The 26998-nt window shown below is 37.3% G+C and overlaps 2 protein-coding genes across 2 annotated transcripts in view; both read right to left on the reverse strand.

Moving 5' to 3' along the window:
- Positions 1-1778: 1778 nt before the first annotated feature.
- LOC139126558 (uncharacterized) lies at positions 1779-6022 on the reverse strand. The gene is made up of 7 exons (XM_070692632.1): positions 5930-6022; positions 5284-5604; positions 4559-4750; positions 4170-4235; positions 3769-3831; positions 3172-3249; positions 1779-2212 (listed from the first exon to the last, which is right to left on the reverse strand). Exons 2-7 carry the CDS (start codon positions 5597-5599, stop codon positions 1779-1781), a joined length of 1149 nt encoding a protein of 382 aa, XP_070548733.1. The 5' UTR covers positions 5600-5604; positions 5930-6022.
- Positions 6023-6036: 14 nt separating this feature from the next.
- Positions 6037-26998, reverse strand: part of LOC139126562 (uncharacterized) — a 36873-nt gene continuing 15911 nt past the window's right edge. The window contains exons 2-4 of the mRNA XM_070692634.1: positions 8266-8424; positions 6527-6702; positions 6037-6192 (exon numbers count right to left, since the gene is read on the reverse strand). Of these exons, the coding sequence (XP_070548735.1) occupies positions 6596-6702; positions 8266-8424 (266 nt within the window). The 3' untranslated portion in view covers positions 6037-6192; positions 6527-6595. The remainder of the gene's footprint in view (positions 6193-6526; positions 6703-8265; positions 8425-26998) is intronic.

The raw sequence follows: 26998 nt of genomic DNA on the forward strand, positions 1-26998 counted from the left end.
TAATGTCTACTCATACACAAATTTACATTTATTGACAAGGTTCTCCATCGAGCTGACCCGCTAGTGACCTTAAACACGCAATAAAAAGCCATTAGGAAGTATGCAGGGGGAAACCTGTTAGAATATGGAAATAACAAAAACGAGAAGTTTGATGAAAACTGATACACCTCCTTCATTCTTTTGGACAAAAGTCACATCTGGCGTAGTGTTAACGTTAGAAATAATCGAGCCGTTTATTTATAATAATTTTGTAAAACCAGATGTGAAACAGTGGTACCGCCGTCACTCTAATTGTGTACTTGGTTGTTTGGTCTTTATCATCCATGCTTTAAAGGCCAGTTTAATATCAATGCAAAAAGCAAAATAGACTGTTAAACAAGCATTTCCTGTCATTTCTGTCTGTTTCTTTTTGCACTTTAAATACAAGGACAATAAAGTGAAACTAACCTCATATAAGCGTGACCGTGAATGTGAATGTACATAATCAAAGTCACCGATGATGGATACAGTGAAATTAATTGTTGCAATGGAGACTTATTGGTACAGAATGATGATTATGTATCAATAGTGACACCATACACTTTTATATCTATATTTTTTTGTGACTTCGAATTTCTTTTTTTTTTTTTTTTTCACCTTTTTCAATTGTCATGAGATAACTGATGATAATATAGCAAGGTACAATAGGATTTGAAAGGTCTTTACTACTGATGTATTTTTGTAAATTTTACAAATACATGTATTGATATTTAACTTCTCTGACTGGGGGGGGGGGTTCAGTCAAAATGTCTGTATTACATTCATCACGGTTGGCTTGGGGGGGCGAGTACTCGAAATTTTAGAGTTTGCGATGAAATTCCTCCAGCCCCAGGCCGTAAATAATGACGGCCCCCTTATGTTGCAGTGAATTATCACAAGCAACTACATTGATCGGCTTCAACAGACTGGATCACAGGAAATAGTACTTGACTTTTATGTTTGCTTTAGCATGCAACAGGGAATTATTCATTTGCGGTTCAACTGCTCTCCTGATGTCGGAAAAAAGGAGTAAATAAACGAATTTCATATACATTTGTATTTTCAAACTATGGATTACAACTAATATTCTCATTCTTACACAGGAATGCTCCACTCTGGTTTTGATAAAAAACAAAAAGTTAACATAAGATGTCAGGAAATCTTTCCAGTATACAGAACCTCATCAACTAAATATCTCGATCACGGGTAAATTTAATAACAGGACTCTCTCTAAAGCTTTCTAAATAATCCACTGCTCTTACACGTGAGAGAGGACTGCTCAATACGATAATAACAGACACTTAGAGTTCAATCCTCTGTCAGAATGCGCTGAATATTTTAGGCTATGCAGTAGATTTTATGCAACAGGTGCGATTGATTCCACGTCTCCTCATTATACAAATGCTGACATTGTTGCACTCTTCAAATGTCCAACAATGTTTTACGTGCTTTTTGCATTTTTTTAAACTTACGAGTGTTCTTTACAGTATCATCACTTCATAGAGGTCTCACAGCCAAAGTCAAATACGCTGGACGTTAGATACATGTAATTTGTTAACGAATACAAGCTGATACTTGTAATTTGTTCTTCATTAGTGACTTATCCTACGTTCCTCTATCTCAATCTAACGTGTCTAGATAAAGCATTACCAACTTTCCATAGAAAAAAAGCGTCCATATAGTACTGATATGCAAGTTTCTTCTTCCAACAATGTAGAATACTAATAAATGCTAAATCGAATATTTCGCAACTGTATCTTTCAGTTATTGTCGCTTGCTGAATAATTTTGGAGACTACAGTAAGTGTTATCAGAGCGAAGGGATGGGTGTATCGGCTCATAAGTTGATGAAACATTTAAATCACTCTGTGCACTCGTAGCGTCAGAAGTCAGGTCAATTTTGTCTAGTTTGACGAGGCCCATGTACAGATCACGGCCTGGCTGCTGGGCGTGTTTCTCATACGTCAAATCGTCGGTCTTGTTACCATCCGTCGTATGGATGCCTATATCTGCATTCCCTTCTTGGCTATCGAAAGAGTTGTTCTCATAATCAAAAGATCTTCTCTCTGCAACTTCCTCACTGTTTACTCCAACTTGATTATCCCCCGTTACTGCATCTGAAACTTCTTCATAATTCCGAATATCACAGCTAGTATTTTCAACCACGTTTGACGAATTCTTGGTTTGGCTTGTTCCTGTATTTACATAGTCCCTACCAGTTGTGCAACTGACTTGGTTTTCAGCGCGTTTCTCGGAAGTTGATTTTCTGGAACAAAATCGGGTAAATAACTGTTTATCTGATAAAAATCGAAACCATTCGTAATTTAGGGAAAGCCAGCCGAAGTAATATGTAATGATTGTTTATTTCTGTTTAATTGAAATAAATATAATTGTATCGCTTTCTTTTGTTTTATTTAAATACGTCTTCCCATGTAAATAACCTTCTGAACGAGACACGGGAATGGCTACGTGTAAAACATTTAAAATTATTCCAATGCTCTACCTTTCGCTTTTGAGATAATTACAGATTTTTTTGTTAAACATTTCTTTACAAAAAAGGAGACTGAATACAGGAAAAGTGACCCCTAAAAATAAATGAAAGTCAAGCATAACATTGATCTCTTTGTCTCTGTTTGTTTCTATCTATCTCTGCACGCTGGCCCCTGATTTCTACGCATGATTTCGAAAGGGAATCATTTAACGTTGCCTTACTGAAAGTTGAGCAAAAGCTTAAGTCTTTCAATTTCAAGGCGCCTACAGTCTTAACGTAGAGAGACAAATACTAATTTTCCTAACAATTGTATTCACTGTACTCTGTGAAGAATGGCCGCTGGCCACACTTTCCATATAAAAACTGTATAGACCGGTACTGCAGCGGCAGCGATCTGATATCCATTTGTTTGATTCTTCAAGACCTTAAGATTAAACTACATTAATTATTCGAGATATGAGTATCAACTTAGAAAATTACAATATTGCAGTCTAATGGCATAGAATGGCAATATTAAATACCTTTTCTTGTATTTATAATCTGCCATGCCTGGTTCGAGATGAGTATATAAGAGAGATATTAAGGTATCCCTGCATACTTATCGTATCCCTGAAATGTTTCCGTATCTTTGTCTTTGATTATCATAAAAATGTCGATACTTACCTCTATAAATCGTGACTGATACCATTAAGATGATTATCATCAATATAATAACTCCAATAACAGCACCTGCTACTGTACCTGAAGGGTATATAAACGATCACTGGTTAATAGCCAATACTTTATTATACTTGAAAACTTACAGTGAATAGATGGTAACTGGACAAAAAAATCGCAAAATACTTCCGTTCACTGGTGCAGTTGAATGTTATTACCGGCAGAATGACACGACACATAGTTAACAAAATTTTACATTAGTTGTAGATTTATATAAAACGTGTCTTTTGAAGTGGATGAGTACTAAACATTAATGATGTGAATGATGTTAACCCTGTAGATGATGCTTTTATTACAATGCAAATATTGTTATTAAAACAATTAAGGGTATTGCTCTTAATTGTGTTTACATTCGGCAAGGATACCATGTTAATAACCTAAATTCACAAGGCTATACCTTCACATGGCAATATTTTGACAAGGTCATCGAATATCCATAATTTCTAATTAATTTAAGCGTTTGATTTTGACTTGTAAAACCCAAGAGTTTTGGACGAAATATGGAAACAGTTGTAAAAATGATTGAGTTGATATGTGACTTGCCTGCATCCACAAAATAAGTTGACGGTGTGTTTTTAGGGGATGCAGTCCTCATTTCTACAGTTGCTGAAATGAATTGGTGAAAGATTATTGAATCTTTGCCCTTTAACATTTTTGTAATAATAGACTTGGTGCTTTCAAAACACCATCATAACGCGATAACACTTAGATGAAACACTTAATATTACACTCTTGTATCATCAGTACTCGATCTTTATGCATACAGTCTGTACGTATACACGAGGTGTTTAGCTTGCGATGTGCTGCGTTTGTATATGCGCAAAATCCAGTGTCCTTGGACGGAATATGTATGATGTTGTTCTATATACATAACTCGTGAACTGTGATAAACAGGTTTTAATAAGAGAATACTGAAACAATAAATAACACAAAAGCAAACTTACTTATATTGCGTTGGTAGTCTGCCGTTGTAAAGGGAGTTGACGGAATACCTGGTATGAATGAAGAATCTAACAAAGGAATCGTGGAGGAGGAGATTTTATCAGAAAATGTTTTTGAATAACTTTATATTTCCATTTGTTGATATGGAAATATGAAAATCGGGAACAAATTTGAAAACGTACATCTCCAAAAATGTTCTCACTATTTTTTCGTCAATTCTGTGTAACTTCAACGAACTTGTATCGAGTGGTCAAATCATATGATTCTACTTATGTTAATTTATTTTGTCGTCTAATTGGCTGTAATGGTACATGAAATTTCATTCTCAAAATAGTCGTTTATCATTAAAGGCGATAAAACTGTTATAGTAGATGTTAACGTTACCGCTTACTTGTACACATCGGCAGTGTGTCATTCCACGTACCATCTTCACGACACACTATCTTGGAATGAGGACTTGTCAGAGTGTATCCTTCTTTACACGTTAATGTAATGATGTCGCCATCGAAATAGGGACAGGAGCCATTGTAGTAAAAGTTTCCATTTTCAAGATTTGCAGGAGCTTGACAGTTTGAATAATTCGCTGGAAGATACATGCAAATGGTAAGAGGCATTCGTATAAGAACATAAGATGTGATTGGTTAAAGTAACTTTGCATACAACTCTTAATAAAGTCTGTCACTGAAATGCAGAAAATGATGACAGATCGCAATAACGTTCAGTCAAAATCTGTATAAGAGGAACTTTCACCGTGACGTAGGATAACTCACTGCAAACAATGGTCTTACTCATATATATTTTTATAGTATCATAGCATTTGACAGCTATACCAAATGTCTGTTGTAAGCTGTCATATTCGGACATTGACCCGTGTTAGATCTACTAACGACATCGAATATAAGAGATTGTGGGTCACAAGATGTATATCGTATTGTTTACAATGTGAGACATGAGAAAAATAATCCTGATAAAAAATCCTGACTTCATAACAGAGAGCCGTCTTTGCCACAGACAGCTAAAATGTGTTAGTATGTACACATGCCACAAATTTATAATAAAGAAAGAGGTAATGTTTCTTTGAAAAGCACCGTAAACTTAATAATACTATATCGTTACCTTGAAATGCCACAGCAAATTTTCCAAGATGGTTATAAGCTGAAGAGACGAAGGTGAAACGTACAAAGTTTGTACAAGATACCACCATACCATCCTTGATGTCTAACTCTCGGTAATTAACTCCATCGTGCATTTCAGCAAACCAAACCTTGTCGTTCCCCCAATCTATTTCATCGATGATGAAGTTTAACCTTATTATATCTCCAGCACCGGAAGTGATATTCCACACACAGGATGACTTTTCCGGATAAAATCCAGGAAACCCATACGAATAAATAGTTCCCGATACACTGAAATTGCCTCCGCATGCACCCATGGTCGCTGCAAAGGAACAAAAAGAATTTAAGTTGTATTTTAAACACATCCAATTATCCCAAATTAGTTCCAATCGTGTTTATTTCATATAAAGTATCGTCGAAATAAAGCTATCACTCTTATTTAATTTCAAACCTATTCTACAAAAAATCCAGATAAGGACTGGTTTATTTCAGAGTCATGAATATTTGATTTCCATCAACTTCTCACCATTGAGAATTTAGTCATTTTGTTCTCTCGGGTGTTCAATCGCGACCATTCTCTATAACGCTTTATTATGACTGAGGAAGATTCGTTTCTTAAGGCAATAATTACTGTAACATGGACTTACAGAAATACACTCCAATGCCAGGGTCCCCTCCACACGTTTGTGACTTATCTCCCGAGCAAGGTGCGGTACACGATGTCGACACTGGCCTGATATTGTCCTTCCGTTATACAGTAACACTCATTCTCTCTTTGAAGACCAACATACATGTTGTTGGCTGGGAAGCTACGACAGAGCTGAAGACACATTTGGATTGTCATTTGATACTTGTCTGGTGAGGCTGAATGATTCCAGTGCTGTCCTGTAACATCCTAAGTAGTCATCGTCTGAATAGAAGATAGTGAAATGAGTGATGGAAAGCTTTACATTAGATTAATGAGTACCTGTGTCATTTACACATTTACTTTATCAGAATAAGTCATACTGCTTGATTGAATTCATCAAACATTTTGCATAACTCTATTGAACAAAGTTGGACAAAGACATCATATTCAATCTATCGGACCTTTGCCCTGGTTGAGTGCAGTAATGTCACTTCCGATGTCGTATAGCTGTACATGGCTTTTCAGTCCATGGATAACTGGGTGAGCCTTGATTGAAAATTATATACTGGGTAATGTTATAACATCGCTGAAATATTGGTATTTACAATGTACTCACACTGGCACACTGCAGTGGCAGCTGTTCTACTCAGAGAATCGTGTTCCCCCGTGTCATAGCTACAGTCGTCTAAAGACTCTTTACGGCCCTACACAAAACAACGTTATAGACGCGACGTCTTTCATCGTTTCGGAGAGCGAAATCGTCTTTGTCATGCCACATAGCTCCTGGATAACCTGCAGGTGTAAACATTTCGACAATCTAAGTAGTTTGAGCAAAGATGCGAAGTCTCTCAGATACATAATAGTAATTAATAGAGATGACCCACAAAAAGTGTACGGCCGTCTCGATGGAGGAGATCCGGTAGGAAACAAACCAATTTATCAAAATTTATCCTTTCGCCTTTATTTCTTTTAACAAAGCTGGAATGGGTCTTTTCTTGAATTCATATGTTTTCTCTCAAAGATGAATATTTTTCAATTCTTCATAGCTATGTGAAAATTTGTCAATTTCAAGAATCTGACTCAGATCTTGACATAAAGAATGATGCCGTGAAGTAAAGTAAGAATCGTTGATCGGTCGACGTATAGCTTATTACTTGGACAATAGCGTTTTGTCTATCGCAAATTCGACAACAAATTCGCAAGAGGTGTATAGTCAATTTCTCAGGTTACACCACGCTATAGATTCTATAGTTTCATTACATGGTAGGATTAACCGAGCTTAAAGTAAAGGAACTGGGTTATCAACTACTGTATTGCTGTTACGTTGTCATAAAAAAACAAACAAGTGCGCCAGTAATAGTGTGTGGTGTTACTGACATTCTGCGAGAAAAACATGGCTTGCCCCCAAGTCGCCTAGCTTTTCTAGCTGGCAAGGCGTTCACCCCACGATCTACAAAATATCCTACCACTTAGTGCGACAGTCCGCAGTCCTTCAATTTATTCTGTTTTTGAGAAATAATTATACCAACAGATTCGGAGCAAGACTATGGATTACACTACGCTCATTTGCTTCTCGTATGGACATTTAAGCATTTTGCGTGACCGAGTAACTTGTATAAAAAATGCACGTACTTCTGACAACTTAAGTTCACGATTTATGAAGCTTTTGCATAAGATTTGACAAATCAACAAAACTAATTCACTGCAATTCATGATTTTAAGTTCAGAGATTTGATTAGGAAATCTGTTTGGTGTATTCATTGGCTTCAATACACCTCCATGGTGTATTGAAATTCAACAATGTATATACCGTGTGTAAAAGATTATCACCGTACCGAGAGTTTTCTGTAACGTTTGCGATGCGTAATTTTGCGCAGCAGATATCGCTAAGTATTCGCAAGGCATTTATGACTGCACTGCTGTCGTTTACAAGAATTGTGCGTTTCTTAATAAAATGAAACTACTGATAATCCAAATTAAAATACTGTCAATCACACCCACTAATTTACTGTACGCCTTTACGCTGTCTGTGCATGGTGTAAGTTGTGAACAGTCTAACCTTACGCTTACACTTGGCTGAGCTGTTACTTATTTGCATCAATAAAAATTATAACGTGTAATTTTCACTACGATTTAGCACACATATGCACCTCAGTCCCCTGGAAATGGATGACAAAAGTATTTCGATATGTTTCACCTAAATTTATGCTACCTAAAGAACCTTGTTTTTTTCATACTATCTAGATCAACCTTGATAAGGTTAGACAGATCCCAGCTGCAGTATGGAATTCAGAAATGCCATTATTTCTTTGATCACATTGATTCCCGTTAGTAAGCTGATTGATTCTTTATTACCTGATTCCTTGCAAACAACGTCAGCACTAACAAGGCTCCAATCTAAGCTATGGGCACCAGGGCTATAATACAAGACTGGCAGCCATTCGTTGCTATGGTAAATCTCAACTCTTCCCCCATAGGGAGTCTCACCGTCCACTAATCGAGCTCTCTTGGATTCTGAAAATGAAAAGTAATTACGTCAGATAAAGCGGATCAAGTGAGGTAAACAACAAACGAATGAACGGAAATGTTATGCCATGGTCCCAGACGGCGATGAGGAATTTTTGTGTCATAAATCACAAGGCGTACAACAGTAACTGAAAGTCGTTGTCTATGATACAAATGCACAGTAAACAAATACACATGCTGTGATAGCAAGCTAATTTCCGGACAGTTTATCATGCTATAAGGCGTGGAACAAGAACACAGTTGTATAAACTGAACAAAAATGTTGTCAAAATAATCAAAGTTAATACAGCTACTGCCTTGCTACTGCAGTGTCACTGTAACTGTATACCGGCAGTAACAGAGATAACTCTGACTCTGATGTAGTTGAAGATGAGTTTGAGTCAAATGACGTTTATGACAGTGAAAATCAGACCAGAGAGCAACACATGATATGGAATACCAGGAAACTTGAAAGTCATCAGGGATTTTCCAATTCTGGCATATGAAAATAATCAAATATTAAAGTAAAAAGATAGGGTCATTACGCTTGATTTTATAAATTTTCACATTCTCACCGTAAAATAACTCAAAATTAAAACTTTGAACAGTAACGATACTAATTAAAATGACAAAAATGTGTGACTGAATGGAATTTTTTATTTTCTACCAACTTTGCCATTATAACACCCAAAATTTAGAGATTAAGACATTCATTTTATGGAATATTTTAACCTTCCAATATTGTCAATTTTGAGTAGCATCTCAGTCATTCATGTCCCGTACTTTTGAAAAATATATTTTTGGGTGGTCACTATGATCAGTTTTTGGACGATTCGGCCAAATGTAGCGAGGAATTCACAGTGTCGTTAGTCTCTCATGATCGTCACTTTGTGTGTTCTTCAGCAGGTGCCACTGGCCTGGTCCAGCTTGGATTAACTCAAGTCGGCTTAGACTGATAAATCCAAAAAATCCACTGATGCGTTTAAAAGTAAACCAATTTAAGAACTTGCCCTATAGGAATATTGCGCTACAAACTGCTAATAACAGGTAGTGTTGAACATCTGCGAGTAGAACTTCCCAATACATGTCTATTTTGTCTTTGTGTGCATTCATAAGTATGCGGCTATATGATAATTGGGAGGGGGGGTGCTTGAGAAATTTTGATCATATAGACGGGTGAACGTGACAATTTTTTAGGGTACTGAGGGGGTGTCTAAAAAAAAAGATTTCAATCGCAATTCCTCCAGCCCCAAGCGTTATTTATGGACGCAGCCTAATGTGGTAAACGTTTTGGCCTCTGCAGTAATTCAGCGAAGTGTTTCAATCGTCTTACTTTATTCCTGTTCATTTAAGACCAATTACGTACTATACTCGTTTGGTGGATCAAAAATATCACGACGCCGAACTACGAATTCCCAGCAAGTTCGCTACTGATGCGAAGAAGAGTAAGCGACCTAACTACAGTGACGCGCAGTGCCTCTTTACGGGCAGTGAATTTGCTATGTTAATGTGTTACAGTGTTTAATCATAAAAAACGTTTGAATATGGAAGTTAGGCATGTTGTCACGGGGTTAATGTCCGATCAAAACTTCCCTAAAACTGTTTCTTCCTACCTGTTCCCCCTAATGTCGTGACAAGAACAAAAATAATGCAGAAAGTGAAAATATTTCCTTCTTGTCCACAAATTCCCATGGTTAGAAGGCGATCCTAGTCTCCACTAACATGTATGGCTGCTTTGGCGTCGTCCAAATTGTACCACTTCCCTTCAAGGTCGGCACTATATACCGGTTGCTGCAGATCCGCTGACCCTTTCAGGACAACTAAAACGTCGTACACTATTCTCTTCGATTATTCGAGCGACAGTGCATTGCTGTATGGCTGTGCATGATGGGAAGTAGTTGTGCTTTAAAACCACCGAAGTATAACGATTTTACACAATGGTGACCCGCTGATGTTATGACATAATTCTTTTTTGAAGTATCATATATCTTCAATCAGTGACATGTGCACAAGCTTTTATTAAACTGAATAATTTAGTGGTTTAGCCTACACGGAAGAGTAGAAGTGTAAGCTGCTCTTGTTCAAGCATCGCACAAAAAATTGAAATGTTAACGTTATTTCTTACTTTATGACTACAGATTCCTTTGTTCAAAGGCACTACTTTACTGCATACTGCTTTATGTGTCGGGTAGTGAAAATATGTAGTTCATACCTATCAACGATGAGCGGTTTTGTTCGTCAATGCGATTGCGGCTTGAGTGTAACGATTTTATGATATCTTCTTCTACAACTTGGTAAATCGGTAACAACATAATAACATTTTACATACGTTGTACGCCAAGAAAGTATTGTCCAAGCTATCTTTCATTTTCTATTTAATTTAAAATTCATTATGTTAGAGTAGATGAGTAAGTTGTGAGTGCCTACTTTTTTCTTTCGTATGACAAATAAATTTACCGCATAATGATATTCTTTTAACTCGTTGCACATATTTCATTATATTATTACAATATGCATGGCAGACAGCAATGGAGTGCCCAGATACACTCTATACGATTACTAATCACTTAGGCTAAAAATAATTTCAATTGAAATACATGACAACAACAACACTAGTTCCCCATGAGCGAAACGCTTTTATTGGGACTTTCCCCACGAGTAACACAGCTGCTTCTACGGCCAGGAGTATAACACTTTGCACCAATTCAGCAACATCTTCAAGTAGAGACGTATTGGTTGTATTGAGTTGGTATCAAATCACTGCACAGCTCTATAAGATCAGTCTTCCTTCTTAACAATTACTATGGCTTGATCGTTGATTTTTAGACACAAGAGACTCTTTGTAGTCAACGAACAAATGTATATTTTATGCGCATAGTTCTGTGGCTGACTGACCTGCAACTAACATTATGCATGCAATAAAACCATAAAGAAGTTAGGCAACAGGAAACTTTGAAGTGTGGAAAACGAGAAGTTTGATCACAACTGATACACCACCTTCATTCTTCAGACAAAAAACCTTATAATCTTGCGTGGTGCAAGCATTGGTAAAAAGTGAACCATGTCTTGTACAATAATTTTGTACTATCGGATGTGAAATAGTGGAGTATGTTACACTGTGATCGCTATGTCGTTCAGTCTGTTTAAAAACAGTTTTAGTGAAATCGACTGCTAAGCAAGCATTTCCGGGCATGTCCATCTTTTAAACTGATACCTCCCTTATTTTACATGGATAAGTAATTACAAGGAGAACTTACTTCAAAAGTATGATCCTACACACAATCAAAGTCCTCAAAGACGATTACTTGAACAAGTATATAGCAGTTATAATGGCGACTGTTTGCTACATGTTTAAAAATTGGAACTTTTCGATATATTGAATTACCCCTTGTCGGGTTGTGCAGTTCCCACACATTGAATTCACATTGTTTTCTTTTTCCTCTTAGGAGGTCATTTGTTTGCAACCTGAAAGACTGCTTCATAATTTCAGTCGATGTACTTCTTTGTTTTTAGATTCAATTTGAGATCAACTAGATCATAAATTCTTTCGTGTTTGTTCATAGCCATGCAAATGCAAGCTTTGATTCTCTACTTTGCTCGTACGTATATGCGATAATTAATGGCTGGTTTGCCGCGGGTATCACAATGACGTCAGTGATGACGCTACGGACTTTGATTTACTCTACTTCTTAATTTATCCGGTACAGATATTTGTATGCCCATTTGTTAGCCATCTAACTTTCGATCAAAATTCTTCTTATGATGAAAATCAACAACAGCTAAAATGCTGTAACATTCGCGTAGCAGAGAAAGAAAAATTTTTTGAGAAAATAGTAAAAGACGAATAGAATATAGTGGACGATCAACTGGTCAAATGTGCTTCTAAATAAGATGGTAATATATATCGAGTTGTCGGCCATGAACATTTATATGTTAAAATAAGCACATATAATTTTAAGTATTGAACCATGGACTTTGACCCCATACACATGAGATATTATTCACTGAGTATGATTTCTAATGTGTGAATCATGGTGTATCCCATAGCATGTATGTCATTTCAACATAAGATGTTGATATCAAATAACAATCATGGTGCTTGATTTTTAGGTTCATCTGAACATGAAAAAAATCATTCATTGAAGATTAATCGAAAACTATCAGATATATCTCTCTATATCATACCAGTATATTGATGGTGCAAATACAGCAATCTGATTGGTCGAGACGCGAAAAAAACCGTGGTATATTCGGGATATACCACGACTGGCACATGCGCGAGCTCTCGGCAAGAGCAAAAGTCCTTTTTTGACGTTTCATGTCAGAATTTCAATATACTGTTATGATATAATATGATATCGCTCGTGCATATATGTCGTGAACTGGTCAAAATCTCGTGGTATACCGTCGCTGGGTGTGCTTTATTGCTTAAATAACCTCTAAATATACAATGAGTATTGAACAAGCATATTAACCATGCAGCCACGTGTCTCAACTGTCAGTAATATCTAAGAGTCTATTGAGGCCATGGCGGATGTTTTATCCAGATATCTGAACCAATGCGTTTATTATAAATTATTGTTCAAGTGCAGTCTTCATGTCGAATATACATGCTATTTGACAGAGTCCAGATTACCGGGAGAATCCGTTCTTTATTCTGAATAGGATGTACTGCACAGCACAATATCTTCTTATTTCTAGAACAAAAACTTCTGTTCTCTGTCTTTGATAGCGTGAATAATGATAATACTGGAGCTGCCACATAAAAACGAATAAGTGGATACATGCTCCAGCAAGAATCCATATTCTACCAAGGAGATGTTTGTACACTTCTAAGAGTTTTCAAACGATGAGAAAGAGTGAGTTATCAGCTATGCTACTGTCAGCAGAGGCAACGAGCACGTCACATCAACATCAATTGTAAGCGGCTAAAATAATTCCATGACGACAATGGGTCACGTGACCCTTAGGTGCATTCTCACGTTCATGAATTCGCAAATTTTGCGTTCAAGGCAGTATGCACCTCAAAAGTGAAAGACTTAACCTTTTGCTTAAACGTTCCTAAAGTAATCGTTCATCCACACTCTTTCAAAATCCAAAATAAAATCGGGGTCACCGTGCAAATTTTGATGCAAGAGAAACATATTACCCAAGATTTACTGATATTTGAAATTTAAAATGGCCGCCACTCTGTGCTTACTCTAAGAAGAAAAACAAAATTCTCGAATTCCGAAAAACAAAGACGGTGAAAGGTTTTCTTACACCGAGAGCTTTAAAATGAGCCCCCACAAGTGGTAGATCAGAAAAGAATTGTAAAAGTTTGAGAGTCCGAATACATGTCCCTGAGGCGCATTGTACCTTAGGGATGGACCATTAGACCTTGGGAGGGGGGTGGTCACAATGAAATTGTGAAAATTTTTTTTTTACTATTGTAAATTTCTGAAATTTTTTTTTTCCAATTGAGATTAGCTGTGCAAATTTTTTTTTTCAGAGTAAATTTTCAGATTTATAATTTTTTTTTCGTTCGTGTCGCTGTCTGAAGATAAAGAGGGCAAACATGTGGTGCCAAGCACCACAAGCGGCCACGCAAGCGGTCACTGGGAAGAGGTCAGGAGAGGGGTGTCCCCCTGCTGCTGTTGGAGCTTTTGAAAAATAGAGATTAAAATGGTGTTATTTGGTGGCACTTGGGGAAGTATTTTTGCGGGGGAGGTCAGGAGGGGGTGTCCCCCTCCTGCCGTTGGAGCTTTTGAAAAATAAAGATTAAAATGGTGTTATTTGGTGGCACTTGGGGAGTATTTTTAAGGGGGGTGGTCAGGAGGGGGTGTCCTCCTTCCTGCTGTTGGAGCTTTTGAAAAATAGAGATAAAAATGGTGTTATTTGGTGGCACTTTGGGAGCATGTTTTTCGGATTACACATCTTCCTCTGAAACATGGTCTTCTTGCTCCTCAGTAGCTTCGTATAGTTTTGAAAATTGACTATTTTGGTTTCCTGGCTTCCCTTTCTACTGCGTGGTGAAATGCCTACATTCACCCCACCAAACATCATGCATATCTCATGATTTACAATTGATTTTGACAAGCTGAGAAGCTAAAATAAGCTAAATAATATAGTGAAATTTGCATATTTGTGTTTTTAGAGCAATTGTTGCCCTTTTTGATCAAAACATCTATTTCTCTGTAGCAGCATGTCCAAATTGATTGGATGTGTATAGATGTGTTGAAATTTCAATATTTGTCTTTTTGGGCAATTTTTGCCATTCATGGTCAAAAAATCTGTATTCTCTGAAAGGGCTTGTCCAATTTCTTTGAAATTTGCCACACAAAAACGATTAACCATGCAGATTTATTCAGTATTTGCTATCGAGAAACTTTCAAAGTTCAACCCTTTTATGAGTTTTTGTGTTGGGATTTGTTGGATAGATGGCATTCTACGAAGTGTATTGTTGAATGTTAAAACATGTGTTGCTGTTGTTATTTGAGGCTGTTTTTTGAGAAAAAAGAATTGAAAATACCTTTTTAAAAGCAAAATAATACATGATGACTTGATATGTTGTTTTATCATTATTGAGGTGTTTCTACTTGTTCACCCATCCATTCATTCATCATTGTAATAAAATGCTGTGGAAAAAAATGAAACTGATGTGGCCTGCATCTGTTTACCTTGATCTTAAAAGGCAAATACAACTTTCAGTCTTGACAACCATACCATAGTTTCAATGTTTTACCTAGTGTACCTGCTTGGTTTGTACGCAGGAAACAAGTAGAAAACAGGCTCTATAATTTCATAATTTCCAAGTGATCAGAATACAAAAGTCCTGAAAAGATAAGATAATCACAACTTCCAGTATAAGGGATACAGTCACTCTAAATGTATAAATTAAAATTAAAAATGTGCCGGGAGGATGTATTAAAAATACAGAAAGTTGCTTACTGTCGGTAAAATCAAAATTTTAAAGACTTTTGCAGATTTTTTTTACGCCTTTGTCTTCTTATTTATTTTTTTTTATTTTGCAAACTAGTTTGAAGATTTTTTTTTCCTAACTTTCTGCTCTGAAATTTTTTTTTTCTGTTTTTGACCACCCCCCTCCCAAAGTCTAATGGTCCGTCCCTTAAAGGGACAAAATTGCTAGATGACTTTTGTTCGATGCAAAGTAGTGTGTGTTTGAATTCTTGAAAATGCTGAGATTCCGGCCAACTGTTCACAGCTTTGACTGTGCTTGCAGCTAGACAAGCTTAATCATGCAATGAAATATTTACAATCTGTACCAAAATATCAACTGTCATCAAAAACAGCTGAATATACTCTACGTCATGAAAATAGTAGATGCAGCGTTCATTAGTATCCCCATTTCCATTGAATATTCAGAGCTTGTGACATGGCAGCCAATATCGCATTGCTTTCGTCATCTCTTGGCGCCTTCGTCTCTCGGTTAACATTTCTGATACAGTTGACGTTTTTTTTTCAGGTTTCTAGTCGCCACACGCCTTTGAGAGATCCATCTAGAACAAGTCATCGTTGATGACACAGTCCCCACTTGTTAAAGGGGAAGTTCACCAAGGATGATTTTTACATATATGCTAGCTTTGTGGTCACTTACCCCGGAAAAGCTATTTTCGCCATTTATAACTTGCACGATTTTTACAAACATAGGGCCAAAGTCCCTGAAGCTACTATAGACATGGATACAAAATTAAGTATTTCCTTACTGTATGAAGTTATCTCACTAAGTCATCCTAGGGACATGTAAACCAAATATTAAAGCTGTCTGACCAGCGGTTTTGAAAAAACAAGCGACTCAACAGTTGACAGAGCTCTGCTGTGTTATGTAGAGAATAACCTTTTGTGACACATGTATTGATGAAGAAGGTGGATATCTTTGATAGCTCATTTCAGGATGGCCTGACCAAAAATGGAAAAAAATTCCGTAAAAATACAGATTTGCATATTTCATCAGACTATATTAAACGAGAGTTAATTACATTCTAATTAAAGTAAACAAGACTTGCTTAAATCAAGATTTACGTCATAATAAAACAGCATATCTGTCAGGTTATAAAGAATCTTGAGCTGGTTATCTTTTAATATCAGTACTAGTATTTTCATCCTATTAACCAAGCACATTTTAACTTTCAAATTAACATTGTAAGTAAGTTCTGTTGAATAAGTTGAGACTGTACGTACTCAGAGAAAGCACACTGAAGAGACAAATGTTTGTAATTTAAGAAGTTCAAGGTCATCAAAAGCATTATAAGGAATCATGTTACACTCTCATTGTACTGTTTACACAGATTGCATAATTGCTATAAATAGCACATGAGGAATCTTACAGCCCAGCTTTACCATAAAAACCCTATCACTTTGACCACTCTTTTAATTGACCACTCTATTTTTTTCCTCAAAAAGTAATCTTATTTTATCCTTACCAAGTCAACCATAAATGGAAATTAGAACTTTCTCTATCTCTATTTATTTGACCACCCTATCATGACAAACTATTATGAGCAATTTCTTTTAGATAACATAAATGGTGGTTCAGAATATATCAAAGTTGGGATTCAGGAAAGTTGCCTTTACATGTTTTAATCCTCCAAGATGGTAAACATTTCACTATGAACTGTCAAAAAAAGTTGAACTTTCTGATAATTCCACACTAAAATTATTTTGGCTTTGATGATTTCCTAATTAATTCAATTATTTAAAATTATATTAATTATTTTTTCTGAGTGAATTGATAGGGTTTATACAGTACAAGAATTACATACAATGTAAGTCAAACTTTGACCAAAAATGACAAAAATTCCTTAAAAATACACATTTGCATATTTCATCACAATTTGAACAAATCTAAGTTGGGTTATCCCTAGGGACCTGTATACCAATAACAAAGCTGTCTGACCAGCGTTTATGAAGAAGAAGATTTTTTACCAAAAACACCTTTTTTGGCATTAATTTGCCTATTTTCAACAATATCAAAAAATTAAAAAAAATAGTTTCTCAAAATCATATTTTTCATCTACACAACAAATATCAAATCAGTAAGTACTGCGGTTCTCAAGATATTTGAGTGGACGGACGCCTCACAAACGGACATACATACATACATACATACATACATACATACATACAGACTGACGACGGAGCCGGACGGATACCCATCCCAATAGCTTCTATAGACTATAGTCTATAGTAGCTAAAAACCTATAGAAATAGTAAAGGAAGTTGCCCATGTAATTTGAATCATGGGAAAAAAGCGCCAAGCTTGGAGCTTGCATCATGTGATATGGAAGGCACCATTTTCCCATGGGTATGGCATTGTCCACTCACTCATGCTTAACCAGCCTGTGCGTATTTACATAACTTTTGTTTATACTGAGTATCCTTGCATAAACGGTGAATCACTTATAATAAACTGTCCACTGTCAGATTTTGTGTTGCTGTTTACTACTGTATTACTGTGAGTGGACAATGTGGGGGCCATACCCATCCGAAGATGGTCCCTTCCATATCACATGATGCAAGCTCCAAGCTTGGGGCTTTTTTTCCCATGATTCAAATTACATGGGCAACTTCCTGTACTATTTTTATCATTTTCGTAGAAAATCGGGCGAGTTATAAATGGTGAAAATAGCTTTTCTGGGGTAAATGACCACAGAGCTACCACATATGTAAAAATCATCCTTGGTGAACTTCCCCTTTAATGGGTGCTTTGATTACAGGTCCTCAGAGAGGATAGAGTCCTCTTCATTAGGTCTGTGATAAAAATACTTTTGAATAAATTCGCTTGATACATGTCTGAGTTGTAGTTCAGGAGATGAAAAAATCGTAATAAAATGGCTACATGGTGGCCATATTGGATCGAATCACGAAACAAATCAATGTGCATATGTATGACATAGGTCAATGTCCTTGTACCAAGTTTGAATAAAATTGGTTGAGATATGCCTGAGTTATGGCTCTGTACATGAAAAAATCGTAACAAAATGGCCGCCATGCGGCCATATTGGATCGTTTCACAAAACAAATTGATGTGTATAGCTATGACATTGGTCAATGTCCTTGTACCAACTTTGAATAAAATCTGTAGAAACATGCCTGAGTTATGACTCTGTACATGTAAAAATTGGATCATATCACAAAACAAATCAATGTGCATATGTATGACATAGGTCAATGTCCTTGTACCAATTTTGAATGAAATTGGTTGAGATATGCCTGAGTTATGGCTCTGTACATGAAACAATCGTAACAAAATGGCCGCCTGGCGGCCATATTGGATTGTATCACAAAACAAATTGATGTGCATAGCTATGACATTGGTCAATGTCCTTGTACCAACTTTGAATAAAATCTGTAGAAACATGCCTGAGTTATGGCTCTGTACTTAAAAAAATCGTAATAAAATGGCCGCCTGGCGGCCATATTGGATCGTATTACAAAACAATTGACGTGCATATGTATGACATAGGTCAATGTCCTTGTACCAATTTTGAATGAAATTGGTTGAGATATGCCTGAGTTATGGCTCTGTACATGAAACAATCGTAACAAAATGGCCGCCTGGCGGCCATATTGGATCGTATCACAAAACAAATTGATGTGCATAGCTATGACATTGGTCAATATCCTTGTACCAACTTTGAATAAAATCTGTAGAAACATGCCTGAGTTATGGCTCTGTACATGAAAAAATCGTAATAAAATGGCCGCCTGGCAGCCATATTGGATCGTATCACAAAACAAATTGATGTGCATATGTATGACATAGGTCAATGTCCTTGTACCAATTTTGAATGAAATTGGTTGAGATATGCCTGAGTTATGGCTCTGTACATGAAACAATCGTAACAAAATGGCCGCCTGGCAGCCATATTGGATCGTATCACAAAACAAATCGACGTGCATCTGTATGACATATGAAGTAATCCTTGTACCAAGTTTGAATGAAATCGCTTCAGGCATCTCTGAGATATCTGCGTGAACGGACGGACGGACGGACGCACGCACGGACGCACAGACGCACGCACACACGCACGGACATGACCAAACCTATAAGTCCCCCCGGACGGTGTCCGTGGGGACTAACAATCAGTGTCAAGCATGTCAGCTTCATTCACTGCTGCAGATAGTTTTACATGCATATATCTCGCAGTAAAAACAATACTACGTTCACGACTCAGCGTCTTTAGACGGCGGAGTCAGAGGAAGACCAAAGTTCATTTGAAAGACAATATTGGTGAAGAAGATCAGCAAGATATTGTTTCTTAACACTGCACGGCAAGCTCAACAACGTTGATATTCGGGATGCTGGAGTTTTAAGAGGCACTGTCCCGCCAAATATTCCAAATTAAAGCTTTATACCACCATTTATTATGATTTCACCCCACTACAGTTCTCTACAAAGGCACAATTGAAAATTACACTTTTGGTCACAATGTATGTGGTGACTACTGTATCATGAAAGGTCGCCACATGCTCGTACAAAGGTCAATTCAGGTCATGGCCAAACGTTCCAGGAAATATAAATAAATTACATTTTAAAGGTGAGTTCACGGAAAGTTCTCATGTGGACGATTATTAGTCATTAGTATTTTCAGATATAAATAAATTGGTCTGTTAAAGATCATATCACCACGGTAGTTAAGAGTCCTGGGTGCACCAGCTCTGCAGTGGCGGTGTAGAATGGGGGCGCAGTTTCAAAACTTCCTGGCGAGATTACTGTATTTCAACCCCTTAATAACGTACATAATTGCATAATTGTGTGCAAGAAATTAAGATCCATCACCATCATTTGAATTCAGATCACTTACAATCCCGTTTAACAATTTTGATTAGTTCTAACTCTATCATGTTGATAAATCTAAGATAAAGCATACACCTATGTCATAATATTTTGACACGGCGTGCGTCATCTCATCGGTATTGAATATTATGAAGGAGCGTTTGTCTGCCGTTACTCAAAGCCTTTGATTGCATCACATTTGCCCTCTATAGCTCAACTCTATGACAATATCGTTGATGCTCTACAATCAACTGCACAGTAGGTATTCCTGTGTGTTATGTATATATCAGTCAATCACTGTCACCTACCCTATCGACGGATTCTTTCTTTGTAAATTTTTGTTACCGATATTGTAAATGCTAATATTGCTACGTTGACGCGGTTTTTTATCGTGACAAGGTGAAAATTATACAGGCTCTCTTTGATTTGCATGTTTCTTTATTTTGGGTGACCAGGTGTGTTAATGAATTTATTCACTTTGGTTCTCTATAAAATAACACAATTCGCTGTTGTACTGTTCCGATACGTCATATTGGTGTCTACTCGTGTGTGAAATTTGAATCCGACTTCTGTGTAACTCTGGTATGAAATGTTTGTCAGATTGGCAACGTCTCAGAGAGACATGTGTTTTCCGTGCTGCTGATATTCGTCGTTCTTCCGTCTAAATTGGAACCGTCTGGGAAAGACAGGAGTTTTCTACGCGCTTAGATCGCTGAGGCTCAGTGCTGCAGATATTCTCAGATGTGAGAATTTGAAACTTCGTAGAGAGGTTGGAGTTCCGTTCTGAATAATTCCAGATGAGAAATTTGTCGAAATCAAATGTCAAGGTATTAACATCTGATGTCAACTTTCGCCGCAGTCGCCGGGGCCATGAGTCACCCCATTGTTATTTTGAACTTCTTGGTCTACATCGTAAGGACACCCCGGTCTGTTACATTCCAAACTTTGGGAAAGAATATCTTACATACCGTTAATGTGAGGAAGTGTCAATTTATTGTGTATAAAAAAATACAAGCTTCCTTTCAAAGAGCAGTATTATAAAAGTACATCATGTGATGCCACTCGACTCCCGCTGAATCAAGCAAAGTTCAAGGTGCGTTGTTGCCGTAATTCAATGATTTGTGTACACCATACCAAAATGAGATGCTTCGAAGATTTCTTTCGTCATCGACTTCAACTTATTGTCAGCAACAGGTAACTTACAGACCCATTTCTTACCTTTGTATTGATATTTGGTCTTTAAAACAAAACGGACAGTTTCGGATTAAGTTTAGATAGGTATGTCAAATGCACCGACTGGCCAACTTTCGAATATGCTGGTTTAGGGGCCCATTTTAGCACTGCTATCAGTGCTTAAATAGTATTTTGGCATCGGTGAAATGAGCTCTTGTCCAATTAGAATGGCGCATGGTAGCATGATGTATTAAAATTGAAAACTGACATTCTTGCAATTGACATTTATTTGACCATCCTTGTCGCGGCCTGCAGGTCTTGTCATGTTTGTGACGAGCCGCTCAACTATGAAATTGTAGTAAATGTATACGATTTGTAATTTCGACCCATGCGACCTATATGTCGTTACTTTTGATGGGTATCATGACAGGGTTTTCACTGTGATATCTGACAGAGCAGAATTTGAAAGTACAGGGGAAGAACACGCGAGAGGCTTAGAGAAAAAGTATCAGAGGAGGTTGTACCCTCTCTTATGTGGAAAAATTTGAGAAATTGATGTGTGCAATGATGCAGTTTGGTGCAATATCAGAGGTGTTTTCAATTTGCATTTTTCCTTGGTAAAACTGTTAGAACACCCCAACGTGGAGGGGGTGTCCCCCTCTCGCATCGAACATTTTGAAATGCGTGAAATGGTGAAATCTGAGAAGTGTTTCATTTTTGCACCAAAAATTTAGTAACCCCCCCCCTCTTTCTCTCCACATTTTGAGTAACCCCCCTTGTAGCTTTCAATTTTTTGGGTGACCCCCTCAAATTTTCTCCGGTGTTTTATTGTGGCGTCCTGTTTAGATTTTTAATACATGATTACTTAATCTAAATTTGACAAGACAGTGTCGGAGATCAATATTATTGATAGCAGTAATGTAATTTTCAAGTTCGATACTCTTTTTATATATTCTGTATGTTCTCACTTTATTTTGCTCATAATTACTTAATCATCTTGGATTTCTCTTTTCCACTGTTTATCATCTTTAAGTTTGTCATAAATTTGGACAGATTCAGACCTGGGAATTTGGTTTGAATTAACCATTTGCATTTCCCCGATGTTAGTTCAGATTGACTCAATCTTGTCATATCACTCTGACATACGAACAGGAAAATACAATATTCTCATTATTGTTAATAATTTACTCCATTGTAAACTACGTATATACCGACAACCTAGACCGTTATTCGAGGCGAACTTTTACTTTTATTTCTATGGAGTGACATATACCCGAAAATGACAAATTATTTTTCACAGAACAGGAAAGTGCCGAATGTAACATTGCGTTGATGTTGGACGTGATTGACAACGCACTAACAATTCTGAAAATTTGTTTTCTTTTATCATAAATAGTATAACAAAATCGACGAGACTTAAGTTGTAGCATTCAATAGATTTTTTCAGAGACGAATATGAGGATATATCATCCATTACAAGTACATCACAGTTTAAGAATTCAAATCAAATCTTCCAGTCTGTTAGTAACCTGTAGAGTACAGTGACTGAACCAAACACAATTGGATACTTCTAAAGAACTGGTATGTTTTCGGAATATCAATTAAAGCCGAATATTTTTCCTTTCACGTAACCTACTCTTTAAAAAGTAGTGCATATAGGATAGCGAATTCCAATGATATATCTACATTTTTGGTTGCCACTTACCATTGAATGACGTGTGATGGAAGGAGCATATCGTGCATTGCAGATACAATAATTCAAACAGTAACGCTAATAGTTTTTGTCGATTTTCAAAATGACACCATCTTGTCTTTTTAGCGCCGTTTATGTATAACTTCTGAGTGAACCTGACGATTGCGAATCAAAACGGGGCCTCCGTTCAGGACAAAACTTTTTCACAAGGTCAGGTTACAATAACTATATACTCAATGGTCAGTTTATTTTTCATCTAAATTTAATCAAGTGCAAAAACGATCTGTTGCCTCTATCTTCCACGAACGAAAAACAGCAGCAAATCATGGCGATAACCTTCATCGTACAAAAACGAAGCACTTTTAGTGTAATTGTAACTTCTATTAGTTACCAATCAACGGTCGTAGGCCGGGGACCACAATTCATAAATCTTCGTCGTATGACATTGGTTTCTTCCCTGTGGCCGATCGAAAGAGATAGGGCTTGATCAATCCACACATCGCGGTTAAAATATATATGGACGACCCCTTAAAATTTTTCACCCTACACTTGGTGCCTAAAAATCATTTCATCGCACCAATTTAGGTCGATTTTGACCGTTATGCGGAAAATGGGCGAGATGTACATTTTCGTCCCTTTACGTTGAATCTGAAACCGGCAAAGTGGGGGGGGGGGCGAAAGTTAACTTGAATATAATTTTGTTGCTGCAAATGTTCAAACCATGTCTGGCCTCACTTGGCCCAGAAATAAGCAAAATTGAATCTAAATTTTCAAATTTTTCATGACAAATTTCGTTTCTTGGGGCTGAGGTGAGGGACTTCTCGTATTCGCACAAATGTTGTTATATTAGCTGTACGGAACGTACAAGTTATATGCGAAATAGCTCGCCACAATAATGTTTTGCATGAATAATTATACAACAAAAACAACCACACCTTAAACGACATTCAATGAGCGAGAATTAATGCTCTGTTAAAAGATAAATATTTGACAAAGCAAACATCATTTGATCAAAGAGCTGCAGTATCAAGAAGATTATGAAAAACACTCGCTGTCATCCACTCTTACATTTTGTCACGTTTCCGTTCGTTAAAAATGACTAAATATGTCCCAGTCCAAAGAGTTCCTTTTGAGTAATTTGATGGCTGGATGTGATCCAACTAAAAGGTTATCGACTAAATTATTTACTGAATACGTGAAAATATCAAAAAGAAAAGATTCGATCAAAAGACACTTTCCACCAGCGTTCATTCTCCTGAGAAATAAGTGTTGTACTCTCGAGTCATTCGATTGTCGTAACAGTCCGCAGAAGTTTTACCGAACGGTAATACTTATGAGAAGAATAGAAAGAGTGTAATTTCTGATTTGGGTTGTTTTTTCTTGATTTGCAGTCTTCGAAAAAAATTCCTAGATATCAGAATGTTTACCTACACGTGTCAGGACATATCATTGATATTATTGTCGTGACTGATTTTGAGTATTCCTCGTGTACAATGTATTGGGAAGAGTTCATTCCTTATACGTTAACACTATTTGTGATAAGGGAATTTAAGAGCTCAGACTGAAAGTCATTTGTTGATTATATAAACGCAACAAACGATCAAGATGGTGATTTTGTGAAGTAAAGTCATTTAAGCAGATTATGACGCTTTGATGATACATCATACTGTTTGTGTCAAACGCTTTGAGTTAGATGATCGCGGCACGTTCAGAACTAAACTGTCGTCCAGCTGGAGCTATGTAATTTGAGAGTCAGAAATCGAAATCTGCGCCGTCAATCTGCGCCAACGCATTTCAATCTGTGCTATCGATCTGCGCTCCCACTCTAGGCTGTAGATCTGCGCCGCTATTCTGCGCTCTCGAGCTCTCAGGGTACAGATCATGTAGTGAGTAGAATTCAAAGAATATCCAAGGTAAATGGGACAACATATTATTATTGTTTTGAAAACCTACAACTTGCATTTTCGTCCATTACTTTTTCCCGAACGACTTAACTCCTGTACTTTGGTAGTTTAACTTGATGGTAGATGCTTTGCTACGCTACACGAGTCCGCATAGTAGGTCAACGGTAATGTAATAGAAAAAATGCATGGATAAATGCAAGTATTTTCATTGGTTTTGTTCTTGCTAAGTCTGCTTTATCAATCGGTCAAAAAGATGGTCCTGAAGTTTCCGAGTTATCTGAATCGGCGCAACATCTTGCTGAGACGCGAAGGCCTAATTTTCCTGTCCAGTGCCGTTGTCAAACAAATCTGAGCGCTGACGCGTGACTGTGTTCAGGTAGGTAGAACATAGCCGGATTAAACTGTGGTCACTCAAACGCTAGAATTGTCTAATAGTATGTGGAACAAAAAACCCAAATAATTAAAATGTCATCGTTGACAATTCATTATCAACGATTCTGTGACTAAAGATGACACTAGAATGGGGTGCCTTGCGTCTTGGCACGCCAGTTCTGTTAAATTGTCGATATTTCCCGATATTTATCGGCGATTTGGGGACTCTAATATCCTCCCTACAAGACGATACTAGAAATTGTACCTTGTTTCTCGGCACGCTCGGTCTGTGAAATCGCCGGTACTTATCTGATATTATCGGCGATTTGGGGACTTTAACATCGATACTACACTTGTCAAATAGCCGGGTATCATCCGATAAATATCGAAGATTTCACCATCTTATATAGATCTGGCTCAACCCTAGACAACACTAATTAAAGACTTGTCAAATCACAGGTACATATCCGATATATCGGAGATTGCCCTATTCATATATCTCACTTAACAATTATGTATCCGATATCACATAAAAGTCCAATGTCGTTGGGTCCTTTCGTGTAAAGTCAATTTCACTGCGCACATTGTCGTCGTCGTTTGAGATATGATTCTAGGTTTCGGTGAGTTCAAAGTAAAGAAGGTATATGACAGTACTGACATGTACGCGCCTTTGTCAGACCGGGAAACATGAGGAGATATGACAGAAGTTTTACATATTACCATGGAGGTATACCTCTATGGTATTAAGCAACGTGACAGTTTGTGGAGAGACAATATCAACTTCATAGAGATTTTTCCTATCAAAACATGCATATAAAGAGGGCCTTTTTTAACATCAACGTTTCGGTCAAGCTTGCCTTGCTCTCTCTTCTTCGAAATGGACATGTCCTGTCAAATGTCGCTTTGAACTTTGATATAAGGTTGTCGCCAGTATAAATAAAAAGACATCGAGTGCAACCGTAAAAACCCCCGCAGATTTACGTGTTAGCTAGTGTTGGATATCTCGTTTTCACGTCTGTGGAGAAGATTGAAGTTATCCCGTACGAATATGGTCAGTTTTCACCACTCAAATTATGCATTTTATTGCTCACCGTGTCGGTAATAGTGATAGCTGGGTTGAAAATGAGCTGATAGAGACGCTCGGCTTGTGAAATTATTGTAATTACGAGGATGTGCTAGGGAGGGCCTGTGATTAAAGCAAGGTTTACACACAGAGTGACCGTTGTTAGAGCGGAATCTCAGTCGCAGTTTTTGTGCTTTTTTGTGCAATCGTTCCATGTGAACGTAGTTTCAACCACCCAAAGAGAAAAAAAAGGAACAAATGCATTATGAGAGAGTATGTGTCTGTAGAATTATGGTAGGTAATTTACTATCTTTGCAGACGTGAAACTAATAGACCGGAAGATCCGTCGCTCGAGGGCGCTCTCTACGCTCCATCCCTACCAGTTACCAGTTTGGCGATGTTTGTGCTCAATTGTGAATTGCTTTGCCGAGTTTTTGACTCCCAGTTAACCTCCTTTCCTGATTAGTATACAGCCAGATCTCTCTCTCTCTCTCTCTCTCTCTCTCTCTCTCTCTCTCTCTCTCTCTCTCGCCATTGTGTCGAGAGGAGATGGGGTGTGGGGGATGTGATGATGGATGGGGATGCGGGATGATGATGGG

Source organism: Ptychodera flava, unplaced genomic scaffold, assembly GCF_041260155.1.
Source record: "Ptychodera flava strain L36383 unplaced genomic scaffold, AS_Pfla_20210202 Scaffold_100__1_contigs__length_311780_pilon, whole genome shotgun sequence".
NCBI lineage: Eukaryota > Metazoa > Hemichordata > Enteropneusta > Ptychoderidae > Ptychodera > Ptychodera flava.

What these genes read in the sequence shown, in the direction of transcription:
- LOC139126558 (XM_070692632.1), bottom strand. Translation starts at nt 5,599, where the DNA reads ATGGGTGCATGCGGAGGCAATTTCAGTGTATCGGGAACTATTTATTCG. An exon ending in CACACTGCCGATGTGTACAA is followed by an intron (nt 4,236 to 4,558) that starts GTAAGCGGTAAC and finishes TTCCTTTGTTAG; the next exon opens with ATTCTTCATTCATACCAGGT. An exon ending in ATCAGTCACGATTTATAGAG is followed by an intron (nt 2,213 to 3,171) that starts GTAAGTATCGAC and finishes ATGTAAATACAG; the next exon opens with GAACAAGCCAAACCAAGAAT.